Consider the following 21,140-nt stretch of genomic DNA (forward strand, 5'->3'; position numbering starts at 1 on the left):
CCTTTGGGTACATGCTGTGGGGAGAACTCATGCATACTGCTTTGATATCTTGCAGTAGAGAAATTGCAAGTAGCCAGACAAGTCTGCTGAAAAAAATCTACAACAGGCAAATGAAAAATGAACCAGGCAAAGAAAGGAGGGAAGATGCTTCCAGGAGGAGAGGGACATGCATGGTGTTTGCTTATCAGAGGAGGCAGCCTGGCATGTCAGGGAGGCTGAAAACAAGCCCACGTGACTGGAGCAAGGAGGGCTAAGTGTCACCAGATGCAGCTGGAGACAGGATGCTTGCCCAAGACCCGTCTTATCTGTCTTGGCCTCTGCTCCTCTGAGTACCTGCTGCTCCATGGCTCCTGCTGACTGTCTTCTTGCTGCTTTTGGCTCTTTCCCAGGTCTTTAGTGTGTGTTTGTGTCTTTGAATACCTCACATTCAGATTGTCAAAAGAGATTATCTGATTGGGCCAGACAGCTAATATTCATGATAGGGTGACTCTAGGCAGGGTTTTCAGACATGAATCCTCGAAGTTTCCTGTTGAGATAACTGCCTTTTTATGAATTGTCCATCCTAGTTCATTCTGCTGTAGCCATGATTGTGAGTTTGCTGCTATGTAAACCCAGTACAAAGGAACATCTCTATTAGTCAGGGATCTCTAAAGGAACAAAACAATAGACTCAGGCTGTGGTCAAGCTAATCCCACAATGACTGTCTACCAACAGAAGGTTAAAGAACCCAGTATTTGTTCAGTCTATGAGACTGTATGTCTCAACTGGTCTTTAGTATACATTAGAATTCTAATGTCAGTGAAGGAATGGCCTTGCCAAAGAGAGAAATCGGGCACAGATCAAATGCTTTCTTCTTTCATGTACTTTATATAGGCTGTGGTTAGAAGGTGTGGCCCAGATTAAAGGTGTGGCCCAGATTAAAGGTGATCTTCCCAACCCAAAGATCCAGATTAAAAGCAGGTCTTTCCACTTCAAATGATTTTATTAAGAAAAAAAAATCCTTCACAGATGTGCCTAGGCAATTGGGTTTTAGTTAATGGCAGATATAGTCAAGTAGAAAACCAAGAATAGACACCACAATCTTAGAGAGGAGAAGGGACTTAGAAAGGGACTGGACTCATGCCCTGCCCAGTCCAGTCCATAATAAACTTGGAGTCAGTCTAGGGCCTTTGGATGCTCGCTTGTGCCTTTGCTTCTTTTCACAGTGCTAAGGATCATGCTTAGGGCCTTGAGGGTGTTAGTAAAATCCTCTGTTACTCTCCTAAATCTCCAAGCCAATTCTTGTTTGTTTATCTGTTCATGAAAGAATCTCCTGTGTAGCTCAGGCTAGCTTAGGAGTGACAATCCTGTGAGTTGCTACCCTTTTCTTCCAAGCTCTTAAATTACAGCCATCATATGTAGCTCAACTTGGGACCCCCTAGTGAGTGGTTTAAATTGTTATAGGCCATATTTATTAAGAACTTTTTTAGGGACAAAAGAGATAGCTTAGCAATTAAAAGCATTTGTTGCTCTTTCAACTGGTGCAGATTTAATACCCACATAGTAGCTTACAAATCCCTAACACCAGTTCTAAGGGATCCACTGCCCTCTTTTGATTCACACTGATACCCAGCAAACTTGTAGTGCACAAACATACATGTAAATAAAACACTCACATAAAATGAAGTGATTAAGTCTAATAAAATGTTTTAAAAGTTACTTTTCTGAATGTATGTTTTATTAAATAAAGGTAAGCTGAGGTATTCATGATTTATTGGTGATGTTAACATATGTGTTGAGTAGCTTCTGCTTTAACATGACCATCAAATACTAGTAAATAATGAGATACATTGAGAATTTCTGTCCTCAGTGAGCTGTAGCATCACAGGTGTTGAAGACACACTAAGTAAGCCAAGAGTTACAGTGGTTTGCTTTGTTATGAAGAGGTGGGTGCAGGGCTCTCAGAAGGGGCAGTAGATTCTTTGAGCTTAATCGTTAATGGCAGTTGATGAACAGAACACAACAATGAGGGATTGGCAGGCAGAAGAAACATTATGTGCAGGAGCATTGAAGTGTGACAGAACATGGCACATTGGGGACCTGAAAAGTATTCAGAATGGTTGGCTTCGGAGCCGGGCAGAAGGTGCAGGGTGGATAGATATGGGATTTCTCAGCACTGTTAGCATCCGTAGCTCCCACTTTGAGTGTGTGCTGCACAGAAGCCTGCTGTATATTGAGGGAGTGTTTTGGCAGGGTGTTTAATGTTCGGAGCTTTGTGGATCAGAGCAGTGAAGACATCGGTGCTTCTGTTTAGTGCAGTTTCTTGCAAGTTCCCTTGAACATATGCTAACCCAGGAGGAGATACTTGAGTCTAATTTTAAAAATATTAAGATTTCTCACAACATTAGACATTTTCTCTCTCTTTTGTATATTTAAATACTTCACAGCAACAAGCTGCAATATTGTGAAAGAGTTCTATCATAGCATAACTAGATCACCAGCAAAAAAGAAATTCTCTTTTTTGTCTGTTTGGTAAACATTAACTAATTTGGCTGTTACAATAATTATATTAGCATCTCATCTGATAAATCTTCAAAAGGCCAAACAACTGTCCTGACAATTTGTAATATCTAAATAGCACTTTGACAACATTTGTTCAAAGAAAGCATGCTAACTCAGATCTGAAATTGAAGAAAACTGTCTAAAGATAAAGAATTTATAAATGTGACAAGTTACAGAATTGTCACAGTGCAGAAAGTTGCAAAAGAAGTTAATATTCTACAAACTAGTCTTTACAACTTTTTTACCCAGGCCCAATTAAAAAAAAAAAGAGCAAAGAGAAAACTGTAAGATTATTAGAGTTTGCCAAGCTTGAGAAAACTGGGAAACACAGCCAGAAGATACAGTGTTTACACCATGAGGACATTCATGATTTAGACAGAAACAAAACAGATTTCCCAGCCTCCCTTCCTCGGTCCACACTTTGGAGAGTGGGTTTGCAGAGGACTCTAGCTGCAATTCTGATCATTTTTGTAAATTCAGACTGTTAAGTATTTCATTCCCCAGAGTGACTGAGGTGGCCTCTATGTAGGCCTTAAAGGAATAATAGCATAAATAGAATCAGGCTGGGTCTCCACCCTCACGTTCTCTCCCAGTTCTGAAGGATGCAGGTAATAAAGTGGACCAGCTCACAAGCCCTGGCCACAGCGTAAGGTGATGCAGAGGACACGCGTGGCACTCTCTTGAATGACTTTATACTGTTTATGTATATTATTGGGATAAACTCCCTGTTTTCTTGTTCAGATCCTTTCTTCACTGTAGTCACAGCAATGATTTCTGAAGTGCTAATTTAATGATCTGGTATCTTTGTATAAAATCCTCAAATGGCATGTCATTGTTCTCAGACCAGGGCCCAGGCTCCATATAATTTGTCTGACCTAGCCTTGTGATCTGGCTCCCACCCCTCCCTCCCTCTTCTCACTGGTCACCTTCCCTCCTCACAACACATGCACTGACACCCTGGACCCGTAGCCCACTGTGCCTCATCAATATCCATGTCCTTCCTTTCTCAGGAGCCTCTGCTGTTCACTAGTCACTGATGGAGGTCAGTTTGTAGTATCTGTGAAATGAAAGTAACCATATGACACTAAAATAGGGACAGCACTAAGAGAAGACAATAGAACAAAGGAGGCCTAACTGTGCTCTATTTTAAGACAAGGAAGTGCCCTAATAGTCTTCACTGCAGATGACAGAGCAACAGTGGCTGTTGCTCTAGACCTGGGCCTTGAGGTCAGAGGTGTTAATTTGGCTACTAATATCTATGATACTAGTCACAGCCAAGAAAACAGGCAGTGGCTTTTAGTTCAGTGAGGGAGGGATTGTATGAGGTTCTTTATGCATTTGTTGATAATGTCATTACTGGTGATTAGGACCTGAAATCCGTGTGTGTGTGTGTGTGTGTGTGTGTGTGTGTGTGTGTGTGTGCGCACATGCGCGCACACATATATGTATACAAGAAGGAAGAGATAATTATAGTAGTGTGAAATCCTTTGTTAGACACTTCCCGTGTGCTTTTCTAAAAAGAGTGATCTTATCTGACCTCACAAACCTTCTGTGAGATTAGCTCGTATATTTCTTATCATAAGCAAACTGAAGATTCAAAAAATGTAACTACCTGAGGTTCACAACTAGAAAGAGGGCAGACCCTTGGGAAGACTTAAGTCCATGGTAAGCATATACAAAATTGGTAAAATACAGCAAGTAAAGGTTAATATATAAAAAGCCATCTATGGGTGGGTTATATAAACTGCAACTACAGACTGTCTTGACCCCTACCTACCCTATAACATATATCAGTAATGGACATGATAGCAGATGTTCAGTAATCAGAATTATAACAACATTGGTTAATATTTGTTAGGATTTATTTTGAATTACTAAGCATAAAATATGAAATAATATTAGAAATCTATCTCAATAAGATGACTAGCTCTGTTGCCGGCCAGCTTATTACTGGCATTAGAGAATGCTACTGATTGCAAAAACTACAGAAATAATTATAAGAATTATAATTGACTTCCTCTCTTAAAAATGTGCTAAAAATTTAAAAGGGGAGAGAGCAATTGGGGAAGGGGAAAACTGGGAGGAGTTGGGGGAGGGGAAACTGTGGTTGGGATAATTTGTATGAGAGAAAAAATTATTTCCATTGTAAAAAAGAAATATAATAATATATACATGATTTTTGTTGGGTTCTTGAATATATTTCAATAATTTATATTCCAAGTTGAATTTCATTATGTACAATTAACACAATATCTGAATAAAGTATTTGGGCAAGCATTAAAATAGCATTGAATAAAATGTGATAAACATCATGTTCACATGCTTTGAAGAATTGTCAGAATCACTCTTAAATGTTACTCAATGTTCTTACAAGCTATATGCTAAAATCACCTACTAATCTACCATCAAAGATTAACTATAAGTATCTTTAAGTTGACAGTTCAAATAGATCCAGTTTGTTTTGAAAATAAACAATTGAGAAGGTCTTTGTCTTGGAAGAGGATTTTTAAATCCACCATCAGAGTGTCCACCCCCCTCCATCCATCACTGCCTAGCCAGCCCTGTGTTTGAGAGTCTTCACCCTCAGCAGATCTCACTCCCCAGGGGGAGCAGATACCTCTCTTTATTTCTAGCAAGAGACTGATGCTCTGAAAATGAAATAGAAAAGAACCCTCATCTCTTGTTTCTCCTTGCATCTCCTGGGGAGAAGCATCCCCAGAGCAGGTGTGGCAGGCTGGGGAGGGTGTCGCAGCAGCAGTACAGGGCAGGTCCTTCCATCCCCACTTCTGCTCTTCTCCCAGGTGTCCCAGTTCTGCTGGCAGATGTAGGAAGAACACATATATTCATGTGTGAATAAAAACCTGAGATTTCTTTGGAACTATTCTTTCTTGAATATATTTGCTACAGTCCTGAGCCATTTGTAATTTACGTGAAATTATAAAAGTAATGGTAATCTATAACTTAATGTTGAATTACAAGCCCTTTGATTAAACTGTTGAAACTGGAAATGTAAATAAAACCTGAGCACAGAGAAGGACACATCCAACCTCTGCGACATTTCAGTCATTTTTAACAGCAGCTACTACCCTACTGGCGCCTTGCGTTTTCCCTGTCTCCAGAGGAAGTATATACGCTGCTCATCCTAATGTGTGTGTTAAGTGACCCAAGGTCAGCGAGGCCATCACTATACAAGAACTTTTAGTTGGCACAGAATTAGCCGCCTCTGAAGGAAAAAGCAACGACAAAACTGATTTGACAGCTCTGTTCATGCTTCTGACAGTGTTGTCCATGTCTGATACACATGAGTGCACATCAGCCCTATTTTCTTCAACATGATCACCAGATAATGTGTGTTAAGCATACATTTGGGTATGTGGTTTACAAGTCAGTGTTCCATCCTGATTCCTGTGTGCTTCAGCTCACAGGTGAATGAGGATGACCCTAGGGCACAGGTTAGCATAGGCTTTTTCTTTTCACTTTTGTATTCCAAACACTTAAAACAGTTAGTGGCCACTTTAAAAAAAAAAATGACAAGATTCCATAAAATTTGGGATTGAGATGCTTTACTGCTCGTGTTTCTGATCTATAGAATGTAAAGAACTTCATATTTATTCCATTTTGAGGAAATGAAAGCACATTAAGTAGTTAGTAGCAATCAGATTTTGTAATCTTTTAGCTACTTTGCAGAAGCAGGATGACCCAGCCAGGGAATATGGGAAGGTCAACTTGAAGAAAACAAAACCAGAAACCTCAGGTGCTGATAAAAGTACTTGAATGCTGCAGGAGAACATCTCAGACGAGAAGGAGAAGAAGTGGAAGCACTGCAATAGAAGGTCCTAAAGGTTAGACAGCTCTGTAGCAAGTATAGGTATACATGGAGAGCTTTATTGTATCGGTTCATATTTCAGACCTGGGCGTAATGCCCAGATTTTTATAGAAACATACTGTAAAATCAGCATTCACTTGACTATAAATGATATTCCTTTATATTTCTGAAATGCACACTAATAGATTTAAACTCCTCGTCACATGCCTATAGTATCCCATCTGGCCACTGCCTCCATGTGCAGAACCTTCTATTCCCAATCACACAATTCCCGCGTGGTGTCTAAAATCTTGATGCTGCCTTTCAGGAACCCAGAATCCAGGCAGTGGGGAAAAAAACACTTAACAATGTATATGGCTGAAGAACAATGTAAATAATTGTAACTAAAGCAAGAAGAGTAAAGCCATGAGGGAATGGCTAGTAAGAAATAAAGAAAATTCTAAGAACTGTGGGAGTTCTGCGTCTAAGGAGAAAGAGTGTGTTGGGCTGCTTTAGGAGTCTACGATGAGGCCTTCCTGCTGTGAGGTAGCTTCCTGAGTGCACAGACACTGAACCCTGCTGGAGCTCCTCTAGCTAGGTTCTTCCTTTCAGGAATGTGCCTCCAGCAACTCAGTAAAGCCGTTCCTGGTGTGTCCTCACCAGAGACCCTGCTTCAGAACTGCTAGGGTTGCAAGTCCTTGGAAACTGCTGGCCCGTGGGGTCAGCCAGCCGTTGTGTCCTCAGTAGCTGGCACAGAGACCAGGCAGTACTGAAGGAGTCCAGCACAGGAAGCAAGCCCTTTCTCCATGTGGCTCCTTGGTGGCTTCTGATTGGCCTTACATCATGCAAGCATATATAAAGGACATAAGTTCATCTTAACAGAGTAAGTAGTGAAGGAGTAAGGTGGACCCCAAAGACTATAAATTCAGCACAGTTTGTTTTCCCAGCTACCTATTTGAGCAAATGTTCTTTATAACACAGTTTCTATGGATAGACGTGAAAACTTACCTATGTCTGGGTGTACAAGATGTATACCCAAGCACAGTAACAATGGACCGGTCTCCATGGTATACTAGGATTAATATGAGGGGCAAGCAGAGGCTTCCCCAAGAAATTACCATGGTTTATTTATTTGATTGTTTGAATTGCAATGCTCTTAATTATTTTTTCTTAATGGAATAATTGTATCCAGATATTAAATACTCATATGCAGTTTTCAACTATTTGTCTTAAGACATTTGTTATTTAATACAGATGATGTTGGCAATCTTGTTTTCTTCCATTTCTCCATTCTGAAAAAAAAATACTATACTGGTGTATAAAATTCAGAAATGCAGCTGGTAATATTACTTGAGTAAATATGAATTGCAGTGAGTCACCATAGTTACCATTTTGTAAAATACATGGGAAGAAGTTTTGCATTTATAAACTGAGAGGAGTTGTTCTGTTGATTCAGAATGTCTCAGGACTCAAGCATATGCAACAACCTCTGAAGACCTTCTGGCCTGAGGTTGACTCACACCCAGTTAGCTGGAAATGAGGCCAGGAAGCTGCGTGATCATAATGTGCTTGCCACACAAGCACAAGGACAGGACTTAGGCCCTTGTAGCAACTACAAGGGGGGAGTGTGTGTGCATGCTGGTATATCAAGACAGTCACAGCGCTAGGACAGTAGAGACAGGAGGTTCTTTGCTGGCCATGCAGAATAGATGAATTGATAAGCTCCAGATTCAGTGAGAAACCCTGCCTCAAAATGCTAGGTGGAGGGGCTGAGAGATGGCTCGGTAGTTAAGAGCATTGACCACTTTTTCAGAGGAAGCAGCAAGTCATGGAGGTTCGCAAGAGTTCAGATAACTCCAGCTTCAGATAATCTGACTGCCTTTTCTGACTTCCACAAGTACCAGGCATGCTCATGGTAGTGCACAGACATAAATGCAAGCAAAACTTTTATACACACAAATACTTCCAAAGAAAGGTGGAAGGCAATTAAGGAAGATACCTAACATCAACCTCAAACATATGTGCATTTGTATGCTCATATATGTGGATACCTATCCATATATTAAGACATGTATATATCTATATATATGTGTGTGTGTGTATATATATATACACACATGTATGCATATATATCCACATATGATATATATGTCCATATATACCAAATATATATGTACACACACATACCAAAACAAAATTAAAAACAAAATTTAAAAAGATATTGAATTTTTTCTTAAAAGAACCATTAAAGAATTTCATAGCTTATTTTCAAAGTAGCAGAAACCTAATATGTGTGAGTACTTTCTGTTTTCACCAAAGTTTAAGCTCAGATACAGATCCAAGGCAAATGTATTGTTAGCAGCGTTGGTGTGTCAAACAGATGCGCTTTATATACTTTGAAAATGTAGCTTCGTCAGCTTAGTGCCAATCCGAGCAGAGGAACTGGCAGTCTAGGTGCTCAGTGTTCTGTGGAATCTGCTGCATGATTCTCCAGCGCTGCTATGATGAAAGCTGTTAGATCTCCATTGAAAGAAGCAGCTCAGGAGAGTGTCAGCCTCCGAGATGTGTTTTATTAGCATTTCTAAAGCATCCTCACTTGCCTTCAGGTCTATCCTCATTAGACAGTTCTAAATCTAATGTCCTACCAAAGTTACAAGGCAATAGGGGAAAATGGAATAATGTTATGGTTGCCTAGACCTTGGGTCAAGCCACATTCCATCCTTATTTCAAATGCAGCCACTTCACTGTAAATAAAGTTTTATTGGGACACAGCCCTTAACTCCTGTATTGTGTATGTCTGCCTACAGGTTATCAGGGAGAAACTGAACAGTAACAGCATGTAGCATGTAACCTGTAAACGTAGGTTACACTAGGTTTTTATCTAGAGGTAATCTGCTATCTCACCTTCTATCAGAAAAAACTTGCTCAGACAAATGAGGAAAAACTGAACACAGTGGTAACTGGTTTCCATGAAGTAAGGGAGAAGGAGAAAGAAGGACGAAGATTTGGTAGTACCAACAGGATAATTCCTGTTTAAGTCAGAGTCATTTTGAATATATTAAGAGAGTTTAGAAAGTTGGAAATTATGCAGATATACAGAAGCAGGTGTATATCACCACCAAGCAGGTGTATTCAACACCACGATATATCATGAAAACAGAACATAACTCCTTTAGGATTTATACAGCACTCTGTATAAAGTGTTCTCCTGATCTCAAATTCCTGCTTTATTGATTACTCTCCCTCTTACCTCTTTGTCTTAGGTTCTTGCATACACTGAGGGACTTCATGGGAAATGGATGTTCAGTGAGATCCGAGCTGTGTTTTCCAGACGCTACCTTCTGCAGAACACTGCACTGGAAGTGTTCATGGCGAACAGAAGTAAGTCACCAAAGGAGCCTGAAAGAAGATGTGCTTACCTTTGATTCAATTTATTTGCATGTCAAATACTGTTTGGTTGTTGTCGGTATTCCTGTTTGTGTGCTATCACCAAAGCCAAGCGTGTTTGAGGAGGTTGGTTTTGGCTTCATATGGACAAAGCTATAGAGCGGGCTAATCTTCCATGAAGACTTACTGCCGTTACAGACATGCCACCGTAGGCCCTTGAATATTGTAACCTAAGTGGCCATTGCTCCTGTAGTCTGCTAAAGCCCTTTCTGTTCTTCTATTGCAGCATCTGTGATGTTTAATTTTCCTGACCAAGCAACAGTTAAAAAAGTTGTCTACAGCTTGCCTCGGGTTGGAGTGGGGACCAGCTATGGTTTGCCACAAGCCAGGTAATTATATCATGTTACAAATTATCTGTGGTGTGTTTACATATAATAATTTTTAAGACTAAGTCCTTTCCTTGCTCTGTGGGGGTATTTATGGGGAAGGACATTGTGGATACCACTGCACTGAACTGTAGAGAACGGCCAGGACAGACTTACTAAACATGTCTCCAATGACTACAGTGATTATAGTTAAAGTTAACATGGAAATAAGACATATTTTGCCATGTAGTGACTGCACACATCACTCAAATACACTGCACTCTGGAAGGAGAGGCAGGCAGGTCTTTGTGAGTTCCAGGCCAGCCTGTTCTATACTGTGAGTTCCAGGACAGCCAGAGCTAAACCTAGAAAACACTGTCTTAGAAAACAAAAAGGAGAGGAGAAGGAGAAGAAAGGAGGAGGAAAAGGGAGAGGAGGAGGAGGAGGAAGAGGAGGAGGAGGCGAAGGCGAAGGCGTCATCTTTCTAGTTAAAGCCATATAGAACTAGCATACCAAAAGCCTCACATAGTATTTGTGTTAAGTACTAGGTAGTAGCATATAGATGATAGGTTTATAAATGCTAGATATAAATGACTGTTTATTAAGTTATTAAAAGATCTTTATATTTACTGAGAACAATAATTACTCATTATAGTATACTTTTACTTAAATCTTTCATTTGGAATATTTGAAGAACTGTTGAAAACCTCATGTTATTAAAAGGTACTAATCTAAGCAGAAAATACAGTTACTAATTATGTATATTATTCGTTCCATGAAATAGTGTCTGAAGTCTCTCTCTCTCTCTCTCTCGCTCTCTCTCTCTCTCTCTCTCTCTCTCTCTGTGTGTGTGTGTATACACGTGTGTAAAAAGGAGTTAAGACACTACTGGTTCTGCTTCAGATATTTAGTGATATCAGCTCTGTATTAGGTTCCTGATCATAAAATCAGTGTTGCTGTTCCTGGCACCCCATCTTCACACAACCAGTAGATTGAAGACAAAACTGATTTCTCTTTAAATGTTTGTATTTTTAAAAGGAGCATATTTCTCAAATGCTTCTGAGAATCTTTATCTCAAGTCACTTTGGGTAGAAGAGATCACCTTACACCTCTAAATCAGTGGTAGTGTTTGCTCAGGGATCCCCTGTATTCTAGAGCTTTTGGAAGACACACCTCTGTTTTCTTGCCACCTCCTCCATGAGGAAAAAGATTATTGTCACAGTCTCTGCATAGAAAGCCAACCAGCACTGTGCACTACAAACCGTTAAATCCCCAAAGATTAGTGCAGAGCACTCCTGTGTGGAAAGGCCTGTCTTTCTCCATCTGCCCTAAATAGACACCAGGCATTCTAAAGATAGTGATTGTGTTTTATTTATCCTTCACCTTGTAGCTCAGAGCTCAGTGCATAATAGCAAAAAGCTTTCCTAAGTGCTCTCCAGCAAGACTTCTCATGCGTTATGTTCTCAGTCAGCTTGCAGTACACGAGCAGTTTGTGGGCATGTGTAGACATGCTCAAGGTAGTCATGAGGAGATTGACAAGATTAAGCCAAGACATTAGTAAATAATGAAGCATGCATAAAAAATACAAGCCAAAGAAAACTGCATTTAATCTATCGGAAGCAATGAGAGTGGTTTGTAGGACTTGTTCTCATTGATTGAATCTAAGCTGACTCATGTTTATCACTACTTCCTTTCCAAATGCTCACAGATTAGACATTTAATCATCACGAATTTCTTCCTGGTTAAAAGAAAGCCCCCATCCCCCCACGACAACCCCCTAGCATTTTACTCAATGTCTATGACTCTTGAGAGATCACCTAAGGGCTTCCATGGGGCATGTGTGAGGTCCTGCATTGCTTTTGAACCTGCCTGAATATGATTTATTTAAAATAAACACCTCTTCTACTTAATATGCCTTACCTCATGTGTGTGTGTGTGTGTGTGTGTGTGTGTGTGTGTTCATTCTTTTTGACTTTTTTGGGTAGAAAAATTACTCGGATTTACCTTTTCTGTTACTTCTTAGCAAAAGTCTTGAAACACCAGGTTGGTGTCCTGGCTTGTTTTCTCCTTAAAGTTTCAACTCATTCTTGCTTTCCTAGCAATGCTCTTGCATGCTCAGTCTTCATATTTCTGAGACATGTAGTCCTAGAAGTAACAAAAGAGGCTAGGACTATGTGTAGGTGATAAGTTATATTCCCTGCTAATGAAATGAGCCAATTCAAGCCACATTAAAATATATATAAATGCAGGTTTGTTGGGAAGCTGCTTTAGGCAGGTGAGTTCACCAGCTCCAAGAAAGGCCAGGGAAGTCACCATAGGGAAGGGGGGGAGGGGATGAGGTAGTGAAAAGCAGGAGCAGGCAGTGTGAAGGAAAGGGGGAAGAAGAAGAGGGAAGAAGGCTTACATAGCAAAGAGCTTCTTGGGAAGGGCAGCCCAGTCCCTGGGCTGGAATAGTTCAGGGTTGGGCCCAGGTACACCAGCTAGGGACTGAAGGGTGATGGGAGAACCTGGAGGCCAGGTCTACTTTGGAATATAAAATTTGCATATCAACCCCTTGTCCTGAGATCTGAAACCAAACAGTAGGCCTAGACCTGATGCCTACAAGCAGAGCAATAAATAGTAAGGATGTCTACCATCTAGAGAGAACTCAGTATGTAGTGGTTAAAAGAATGAATGAAAGCAGGCAAGATAAAAAGGGAAATTATCTGTGTGAAGGTGTTCAAAATTGTAAAGGCACTTCATAAGCTGTAAATGTGTGCATGAAATATATATGTGTACATGCATGCTCACACCCACAGATGAGGGTGCAGAGGTGAGTAAAACAGATGTGGGCACAGACCCCTTCCCACTCCCAAAGGTTGCATGTGCCTGGTGTGGAAGGTCAGGAGGTAGAAATGCTGCCATGCTCTTCCAAGCAGAAGCTCTTTGGAGAGTCCCAGCAGGATAACAAAGACTCCAGGAATCCCTGCCTGTGCTTTCTTGACCCCTGCTTCTGTCAGAATATGCAAAATTAAGTCAGCTCTCAGGGATTTTCAGCTAAAGCCTTCAGACACTTAATTTTAAACAACAAAGCATTATTAAATTCAAAGGCAGCTACCTTCCCCAAACAACTGACTTCAGCATCCCCTAGCCTAGACCAAGGCAAGCTCACCAAGGAGGTCACATTGCAAATCAGATTGTTGCTTAATAAGCAAGTTCAGGACAAAGAGATGATTTCCACTAAGGTAGCTTAGCTCATGAATGCCTCTCTGATTAATTAATATTCACAGTGTGGTTCACTGAATACTTCCCATTGTAAGGGACAATTTGTGTCTTAATTATGGCATGACTATTTCTCTTAAACCTTAAAGGATTCATGTTTTCTAATATATATATATATTATTATATTATATAAATAAATAATATATATATATTATTATATTATATAAATAAAAATTTTTAGAGCACTGTGTCATCACTGCCACCCCCTTTCTTAATTCCCATTTTTTTGTCTTCTGTCGAGGTGACTCGTGTTGGCCTTGAAAACAGCCTTTTCACACTGGACAAAAAAATTACTTGCAAATACTCACATCCCACATGTGATACTAACAGATCTTCTCCTATGTTGTCTTCAGACAGCAGAATCCAAAGGAAACACTGGTTGTACTTAGAGTTGATGGCTTTACTATGTTATTTAGCACTTTTTATTTCTCAGCCTCGATGTTAGGTAGCCCTTATTTTCCATACATCTTTGAGAAGACTGGGGTGTGCCTTTGGTGTTTACCAGGCTCAAAAAAATAACTCTGTGAGGTATTAGATCAGGTCCAGGAAAATGAAGGTGCTTTGTGCCTGAGAAACTGTAAAGTGTCCAGAGGTGCGTGCCCTTTGAGAAACTACAGCTGCTTAGAGTGAGCCACACAAAGGACTTCTCTGTGTCTCTTCGTCAGTGTTACAGTCCAAATGGCTACTTTTAAGATGTTGCCTTAGTAGTCACCTTGCTTCAATTATAAGAGCTGGGTAATGTAGAGAAAGCAGATTTGTATACTTTAGTTTCAGAAGCTGATCAGGCCTCATCTACTCAGCCTGTGAGGAGGGTTCCTTGGGTCAAGAAAGGACAATGGCCATGTAAGGTGGGCCGGACATGCAGAGCTGCCTTGTTATGGCAGCCTGCTGTCTTGAGAACTTTCTCCCTCTGTAAGACCAGCATCAGTTCCTCCTGAGGACAGTGCCCCATGGCCTAGGACTTTCATAAGGCCCTTCTTCTTCGGCACCACCATCTCCCACTGCACGAACCAGCAGTGGACAGAACTGCTAGGTGTTCTTCCTGAACAAGGAACGCTGAGGGGGAAGAAGCACAGCAACAGTAAGGGCAACATGAGCTTTAACAGCTTCAGGGCCCAAGTGGCTTTACCATTCTTTTCAAAATATACGAGGTTCCCCCTAATTTTCAAATAAATACTTTCAGTGTGGGCATACACAATGGGGGCGACCTATTCCACAAAGCTATGTTTATGTTCCTGGGCCTGTGCATTTTTTTTCTAAGTTGTTATTGGTTTGGTTTGGTTTGGTTTGGTTTGGTTTACATTAGAGGTGGGCATTTATCATGCAGATAGAGACTGTGTGCTTTGTGCTTCCTTTGTTCAACGGCAGGCATGTTGCCACTGAGAGGTAAGGCAGGCAGGCAGGCAGGCACCTGTGTAACTGTGAGTTTCTTGTTAGACGGTAGATTCCCTGTGTGCTTTGAGCACAGTCATTGTCATTTTTGTTCCTGTGTACTCTAGTTACTCATTTGCAACTATATTTTCACAGATAGAGCTGCTTCCAGACTTATCTTTCTCTATAATGGAATTCTTAAATAGAGCTGATTTCTACAACTAAATATTTTATAATCCACCCAAGAAGGCCAAGCCACAAATTGCTAACTGATGTCAAACAGTTATGTTAATTGCAGCTGGACTTTTGACAGCTATGACTCAAAGTGATTTTCTGGCCTGCTTATCTTCCAGGAGGATATCACTGGCCACTCCTCGACAGCTGTATAAGTCTTCTAATATGACTCAGCGCTGGCAAAGAAGGGAAATCTCCAACTTTGAGTATTTGATGTTTCTCAACACTATAGCAGGTAAGGTCTCAAGGTTTTTCAGACCATTGAGTTGTAGGTGATATAACCTCATGGGATGTCTTGTTTTCCCAGGAGCTCAGATGCAGTAGTAGGGTGAACATGCATGCATTTATAATTGGCTGTATCAGGAGCTATGCAGCTGATACCAAGGTTTTAGATGTTTCCCCTTGTCCAAAGGTTTATTACAGTAAGCAAACTATGAGTGTCTAAAAATAACTATGGGAAAACATACTTCACCACTTGGTCATTCTCAGCAGAAGCAGCCACACGGAGGGAATAACGGACTCCTGCCTAGGGTGGATGTCACCTGGGTTAGGCGATAATTGACTTCCAGCATCTTTTTCTTAAAAGACTCAAGTAAGAACAAAAACCCAGATGATATGTCCTAACTGATGACACAGTTATTATGCTTGTCAGTGAGGAGCACACAGCCACTTGTTTTCTTCTTCCTGATCACAGGTTGGGGGTGGGACAGTGGATGTCTGTGAGAGCATCCCTCCTGCCTTTGCATGAGCTAAGCTCCAATTGCCCAGAGTCATTCTGGTTTGCAGAGTCTGCTTTGATGAGCTAGCCATACGGAGCCTGTGTTGCTGGGTGAGGAGTCTGAGCAGTGGCATAGATGCCTGTGCCATTCATTTCCTGTGGTTACTGTTGGCTGTGACTGCTCACAGAGAATGCAGTCCTGCTACTCCCTGAATCTCTGTTTATGAAGTGACCACATCGCTATTCTCTTAAGTCTAGACATTAGAGACTTTGGCTGGTCAGCAAAAAGGAATAAGTTATGTGAAGTATCTTTCATTTTACTCATAAATGCATATGTTAATATGTATATGTGTATATATATATATATATATGTATATATATATATATATATATATAGCAAACTTGCATCTTAAAAAAGCCTGCTCTTTAAGGTTTGTGCTCCCTAAAAAGTAAATGACCTATACAATACAAGTAAATTAGTGTGTCCTTTGCACATACAGATAAAATGACCATAAATTACTGGAAGGGAGATGACTTAGTTTCCTTGGCGGAAATTCCTCAGCACTGTGACAGTTAGTTCCCAGACCCTCTGTATAGCAAACCCTGAGGCTGCACAGGTGCCATGAGCCCTGACACGTCCATTAGCCTCTCACACAGTGTGAGCACATATCACTCTTGTCAACACACAAGGGCTCAGGCCGGGCAGACAGCGGTACAGCTTCTGGGCAGACCCATTTATTAAAGTACTTTTGGTCCTGTTTGAACTATGGACACCCAACTCACAGTTGCAGAGAGCCAATTTCTTAGAAAAGTATATGACTTCACAGCAAAAGCATAAACTCGCACGAAAGAAAAGAGAGCTAGAGCTTCAGCACCAGTCATCTGTGTCCCAAAAAGAAGACCAGACCTCAGACAGGCTACCTTTGTGTCCCCAAAAGAAGCTGGACTTGGAGGCTTCTGCCTTCACAGGTTTAATCTTTCAGAAGAAATGTGTAACACAGTAGCATTTTGTGGCACTTGGCATGTTTGGTTCTGTTATACTGTTATGCTGCTGCCTTTAATGCTTGTTGTCTTTAATATTCTATTGGGGGTCTTTGAGCACAGAGATAGCCTCCCATGTGTTTAGTGAGCTAGAATGTAGGCGTCATTGTAGTCTCTCACACTCTCCCAGAGATAGGAGCTACATTTTCAGCAGCCTCCTGAGCTGAAGCTCTATGCTATTTTATGTTATGCACGTATGTCTGAGGTCTGTGCAGGTGTGTGCCCATGCTGTCCAGCTGGACACCCGCCACATTACTAATTTGAGACAGGTCTCTTGCTTAAATTGAAACCAGACTGGCAGCTAGTAAGCCCCTCCTTCCTTCCTTCCTTCCTTCCTTCCTTCCTTCCTTCCTTCCTTCCTTCCTTCCTTCCTTCCCCAGCCTCTCCGACAGGCAGGAGTGTTCACCTTAGCTTTCACGTGGAGTCTAGGGATGTAACGCTCTTAACCACTAAGCCATCTCCCAGCCCTGTTCCACTCATTGTTTTTGTTTTTGTTTTATTTATTTTTAATTCGATGTATTCTTTATTTACATTTCAAATGATTTCCCCTTTTCTGGGTCCCCACTCCCCGCAAGTCCTATAAGCCCTCTTCCCTCCCCCTGTTCCTCCATCTACTCCTTCCCACTTCCCTGTACTCATTTTTAAACTTAAAAAATGAATCGATTTTAATCACTCTTAGATGAAATAAAAGTGTTTACTCAGTTTTGCATTCATTTTTTGTTTTTGTAAGTATAATTTACCATCTATATTCCAGAATATTAGCTCTTATGAAATTCATGTCTTTATGTATATTAAGAAGTATTTAAAATTATTAATTTTTTGTTTACACAGTGTATATATATACATACATACATATATATAATTATTTTCATGATGTTTGAAGGATAATATTGCTTTTATGTTATTTTTAATATTTTTATATTCTGTGTTAATTTCTTCTTTATCGAGGGATGTATTAAACAAGAGCAGTATCTGCTAGGGTTGTAGCTAGTGTCCCGCACACACAAGCTCAGTGTCTGCTGGGGATATAGCCGATGAGAGAGTGCTTGCCCAGAACATACAAGGCCTGGAGTATAATTCCCCTTGGAGCAAGGTGGGGGATGTAACAGATTCATTGTCTCCCAATTGATGGACTTGCATATTTTTCCTTGGCTGAGCTAGATGTTTGGAGCTAAAGAGCTCGGTGAGGTGCCTCACCTCTATCTAGTTCAGTTTCTAGACCAGCGGCTGTTCATATGGTGGTTATCCTGTTCTAAGTTAGAATGGGCTAAACCCTGGGCATAGAACAGTCTCTGGTTTACAGTTTTACCGAGGTAGTTTCTGTCCTTGCCGATGCCCATGGTAATGAGTAGTAATGAGGCTACCATACCATGCCTGTAGCTTTCTGTGAGACACTTTGTTTGACTACATCCGGATGTTTCATCTAAATCAGGGTAGAGATAACTTTATAGCCCCTTCTGCAAGTTACACTTGAAGCCAAGTGAGGCACATGCCTGTAATCCCAGAAATTGGCTAGTGGTGGCAGAAGAATGGTGAGTTTGAGTGCAGACTGAATTACATATTTATTATACATGTATTTATATATACATATTTATTACTACAGTATTCTTAAGGGCAGTGCAAGATACATAGTGAGATTCTATTTCAGGAGAATGAGCAAAGGGGAAATGTAAGCAAATGTGAAGCACAGAGACCAGTGTGCCTGCTTTTGTTTCAGGTCTTAGAAACCTTGTGTCCCGAAGCTAGAGTTTGCAGATAGAAAGGGGAGGATGGGGTGGGATTTGGAAGAGAGCAGTAGCAGTGGGTGTGGCCAGTAGAGAGGAAGGTAAGAGACTGAGCATGTGTTGTGAAAAAATAAAAGCCATCTTAGCTTCCTGTGCCCACTCCTCTCAGAGTGAGGCCCCAGCCAACAGCATCTGCACCACCTGTGGGCCTGAGATAGCTGCAGATGCTCCTGCTCTTCTGCAGATGAACAGGGTTAGACACTGCACTGGACACAGCAGCCTCAAGGCGGGTCTCATGAAAACCAGTTTCCATAATAAGCTTTCTATGTAAGACATTTAGAATACCAGACATGGTTCTATACATCTCTTTGTGTGTGCACAAATACACGTGCAGGTGTGTGCATGTGTTCATGTGATGGGTACACACATGTGGAGGCTAGAGGTCAACCTTGGAATGTCGTTCTTGGCCAGGGAGCTCTATGAATCCTCCTTTGCCATCTCTAGCAGGGATTGCAAGTACACAGCCCACACGCAGCTTTCCCTTATATGGTTTCTAGGTATGGAACTGAGGGTGTCAGGCTTAAGTACCTAGTGCTTTACCAAATGAGGTATCTTTCAGCCACAGAAGTATTTGGGGTGCTGTGGCAAGAAGATTTAAAGTTCTAGGACAACCTGGGCTGCAGCAGAAAACCCTTCTTAAAAAAATAAATAAATAAAAGGATAGAGCTCCCAGGGAAAGGCAAGCCATTTACTGCTGGTGAGTGTATTTAAAGACAGGAGGGAGGTGTAGACTACTCAAAGGGTTAGATGAACTCTTCAAGGCTTTCAGTAGATAACAAAATGAATGCTTACAAGTAGAATAACAGTAGGAGAGGCTTATGAATGTAGCTGTCCCCAGACACTGTCCTGGACTGAGGATTATCATTCTCTTGCTGTCAACACTGAAGTGCTGAGTGAGTGCCAGTTTGTACTGAGAACCAGCACTGGAGCTCTGCGCAGTTGTAGTAAACAGACTTAGTCATTATGCTTTGGGTATCTTTGTGTGTATTCACACATTGTAGGAATTCACAGGGATTGTGGACATGGGGTTCCTGCAACCAGAACTAAGCTAAGGGGCAGAATCTGGAGTCTAATGGGAAATGACCCTTTCAAGTGTCTACTTGATTTGACCAGTTTTCCTTTCTCATTTCTAGGTGCTTGAAAACAATGAAATTAGAAATATGTAACAGCTGCTTTATAGAGCAGCGCATGGTATGAGGACATAGTGGACTTTTCACACTAATCTGATAAATGTCCTATATGCACACAAAGATACAAACAGGTGCATATTTACTAAAGAAGTTGCCAAATATTCAGAAAACATGGTTTTCAAAGAAATTGCCTAAAGTTCAATAATGTGTCAGTCTTTATCCTATGTATACATTTAACAAATATTCACTAAGAGTTGAAGTGTTGATTAAAAATCAAAGAGTGCCTAAGCTTAGCTGTGCTGAGGCTGCAGTCTTGGTAACTTAGTCTCCTCTCATCTTGCATACTGTGTCATTGCGAACCTGCAGCACTCACGGGTTCCTCAGTGCCTTTCCTGCCTCACTAGGTGTGACTGGGGCGGGCACTATCTCTGCCCTAACTCTCCTACCACATTCCTCAAGTGCCGGGATTGCAGACACGGGTCTCCATGCCCAACTATATTTAATTAAGTGTTCCTTGAAGACTTAGCTTTCAAAATTAATGGGAATCCAGCTAGAATTATGGCATAATATATTTCATTTTTTCTAAATATTTGAGATAGTTTTTAAAAGTATTAGAGTAGATTATGTGGAATAATCTTAATGCTTCTTGGAGTGCACCTACGTTTTGGCCTCTGGCTCTCAGAGCTGACCTGATGTCTGCTCATCATATTCAGAGAGATAGAGCCTAAGCCTCACATTACACACTTGGAGATAACTCTGGGAAAAAGATGTTAAAAACTGGCTTTCTTTCATTAAAACAAACAAACAAACAACAACAATAAGCCAGTGAGTGGTTGCTAACGTGGGTCTGTGTAGATGATCCCGTTAGACTTGACAGTGGTTTTTTAGGGCTTTTGAGTTGTTTTTCATATGATCAGCTAATGAATTCAGCACAACTTTCCCAACCCCAGCCCGGTTCTCCTGGTTAGCACTTTCCAGGTTCTTACTTTGTGATGAACAAGCTCTCCCTGGTTAATTATGTATATATTTAGCTACTGCATGTGTTGGGCTTATTATTGTCATCTAATTAGATGTAACTTGAACTGCTTGCTTCTAGAAAAATCATTAAAAATTCTTTCCTAATGACCTAGAGATGACAAAATGTCTGTAAAGTGTGAAGACGCCAACGACACAGGAACAGCATTCTTACAGCATGCTAATCCAGGTGCCGCCGCCATCTCATTAAACGATATTTTGCTGTCATTAACATTTTCACCAAGGAATTGCAGTTATAATTTCCTTGTCAGCTGTCTCTAGATCACTTTACCTTCAAAACTAAAGTGCCATATAAAAACATTAAATTGGATGGTTTAATTAAAATGGTTCTCTCTCTCTCTCTCTCTCTCTCTCTCTCTCTCTCTCTCTCTCTCTGTGTGTGTGTGTGTGTGTGTGTGTGTGTGTGTGTGTGTTTAATGAAGAAACATATCCAGGCTATCTGAGATCTCATTTACTGTGCTTCACTTT

General features: G+C 40.9%; 1 protein-coding gene across 1 annotated transcript in view; it reads left to right on the forward strand.

Annotated features, from left to right (window-relative positions):
* Positions 1 to 21,140, forward strand: part of Nbea (neurobeachin) — a 583,161-nt gene that overhangs the window by 470,761 nt on the left and 91,260 nt on the right. The window contains 3 exon segments of the mRNA XM_052180490.1: positions 9,610 to 9,727; positions 10,020 to 10,122; positions 15,084 to 15,199. Coding sequence (XP_052036450.1) covers positions 9,610 to 9,727; positions 10,020 to 10,122; positions 15,084 to 15,199 — 337 coding nt within the window.

This window comes from Apodemus sylvaticus, chromosome 4 (assembly GCF_947179515.1).
Source record: "Apodemus sylvaticus chromosome 4, mApoSyl1.1, whole genome shotgun sequence".
NCBI lineage: Eukaryota > Metazoa > Chordata > Mammalia > Rodentia > Muridae > Apodemus > Apodemus sylvaticus.